Below are 2,500 nucleotides of genomic sequence, written 5' to 3'. Positions count from 1 at the left end.
TGCAGAGCTTTTGTTTTTGCTTATTAGAGCTATTGTTTGTGGCGTTCTCGCAGCCGTCTTCGTCGTCCTTGCATAAGTTCTCTATTGGGGGAGGAACGCGTGACGAAGCCCTAAGAACGTGGGAGGCTGCGTGGGATCCGGAGGCTATGTATCTCAGTGAGATATTTTTAGCTCCCGGCAAATCACCTGACCGTTTCAAAGGGATTTTTTTTTTGTTGTAGTCGCATTCGCTCAAAAGTCCTACACGCTAATTTAGCCTGGCCGACCACATTTCACAAAACCGGAACACCTTGTCCTCCTCTTCGCAAACAAATTCTATGTTCTTAAACAAAACAGGTGTTAGCAGTTAAGGATTGTGAGACAGGGGCTATGGTTAACAGTCCTTGTTCGCAAGACTTGAAACTCTAAAAATTGAGTATATAATTTCAAAGGCAGCACATTTCCGCGGGTATTTCAAAAAATTGAGAGTTTTTCTTAACGCAATCCGAAGGATATTTGACCTCCTTGGGAGGCCCCTCATACTCTAGAGTGTGTTGTTAAATGTTTATACAACAAATGTGGGTGTTTTATTCAAAGTTGTAGACTGGCCAGACGATTAAGAAAGGCTGTAATTGTTTCAAAAAATCCTACATTTAATCGACCGGATGTGATTAAAATCTCAGACACCAATGTTCACCCTCAGTAAATCTACTTTAAACAAAGCAAATAATGAAACAGTGATGAAAACACACGGCAAAACATTTATTGAAAATAATGATTCATGATGCTTTCATGCATTAATGCCAGACAACGGAAGCTGAACTTTACACTTTACAAGCCGATGGGGAGATAACCCTTACATTGCCTCTGATTCCTACTTTAAAATCAGACCATTTCTTAACGTTACCCTGCCCCACATGGCATGATTTCGACATTATCAAGATCTCGCTAAAAGAGAGAACTCGGTTCCAGATATTGAGGCCCGTCAGCTCTCCGAGGTAACTTTGAGATGGCACAAAGCCACCACCAAAAGAATCTTGCTCTTGCCCGACAGTGAGGATTCCGTTGGTCTTTAATTTATAACCAGACTTCAACTGAGACCCACTGGCTTGCACGCTGCCATCTTTGTAAACTTTCCACGTGCCATTCGTGCTCTCCCATGTGATACAAACGTGATGCCAGTCACCGTCATCTACAGGTACACCGGTATCTCTGCGAAAAAGATAAAAAATTGTTATTGATTTTCGCTCGTGAAACAGTTTTCAGTTGAAAGTGTTGAAAGGAATCGACTTTTGCTTCAGTGCAATTAATGCTATCAAGCAGTCAAGCCTCTCGTACTTGTTGTGGTAGTACACTTTATAAGCGCACTACACACAATGTCTGAGTGAGTAAGTGGGTGGGAGTGAGTGGTTGTGAGAGTACGGAGATCATCACGCAAGCTCACATTCTATGGCCACAGACATTCTGCAGATCAAAAAAACAAGAAAATCATACATACATACATACATACATAAACTTTATTTAAGTGTCAAGGTATTTAGCTAAAAAGCTAATGGTGGACACTATAAGTAAATAAAATGAATATAATATGACTAAATGAAGTATATGTAAAAATATTAAAAGGATATTCTTAAAATAGCATTAATATATAAGAATAACATCAATATATAAATTATTACAGACAAACTGTAGGACAAGCAGGGAAACATACAAAGACAAACAAGTAGATAGACAAAACAGACAATCAAATAGACCGTACAAACAGACAATATAGGACAAACATATAAGCAGCAGTAAAATATAGATTCAAATTTCAGAAAGTTAAAAGTCTAGAAAATTTAAATTAGACGAATTAAATAGAGGATAGGGGAGCACCCTCCCAATACATCAGTCAGCCACACCGCAAAAGCCACTATGACTACCCACCACTCAAAGATGAGCATGCACAGCAGCCACACGTGCCGTCCAGCAAGCCAAGCACATTGAGAGCACGCACCCCTCTCCTGAATGCCAGAAGACTGGTCTTACTGCTTAGTTCCTGGATCATCTTGCCCCATATGTGTGGGCCTAAATATCTGATACTGTGCTTGCCATACTTAACAGTATTATATCTTGGAACATGAAAATCACTTCGTAAGTTATAATGCTTATCTTGCTGCAAAAACATATTACATGCATGCTCTGGAGCTAGTGAATTCTTAACCTTATACATTAAAATTAGTATATCTTGTAACCGTCTGTTCTCAAGACTAGAGAGTCTTCCCTTCTCTAAGAGTTCCTCATACGTAGCATTCCTATGCCCGTTCTTGTACTCTTTCTAATTATCTTGCATCAGATGCCTTGCAAAAATGCCACACTATGTGACAATATGTTAAGTTAGGTAAAATTGCTGATTTGTACAATTGTAACTTGGCTTCTCTGGGAATCAAATTTCTAAGACGTACTAGAACACCAACTTTTCTACTTGCCATTTTGCATATATCACTTATATGGGTACTAAAACTAAGTTCATCATCTAATG

At 39.1% G+C, this 2,500-nt stretch overlaps 1 protein-coding gene across 1 annotated transcript in view; it reads right to left on the bottom strand.

The window, feature by feature from the left end:
- Positions 1-717: 717 nt before the first annotated feature.
- The window catches only part of LOC137992794 (neuronal pentraxin receptor-like), a 7,960-nt gene continuing 6,177 nt past the window's right edge, over positions 718-2,500 (bottom strand). Inside the window, exon 3 of the mRNA XM_068838314.1 lies at positions 718-1,191. Within this exon, the coding sequence (XP_068694415.1) occupies positions 804-1,191 (388 nt within the window). The 3' untranslated portion in view covers positions 718-803. The remainder of the gene's footprint in view (positions 1,192-2,500) is intronic.

This window comes from Montipora foliosa, chromosome 2 (genome assembly GCF_036669935.1).
Source record: "Montipora foliosa isolate CH-2021 chromosome 2, ASM3666993v2, whole genome shotgun sequence".
NCBI lineage: Eukaryota > Metazoa > Cnidaria > Anthozoa > Scleractinia > Acroporidae > Montipora > Montipora foliosa.
The sequence above is the reverse complement of the archived record's forward strand: the minus strand, read 5'-3'. Positions and strand labels throughout refer to the sequence as shown.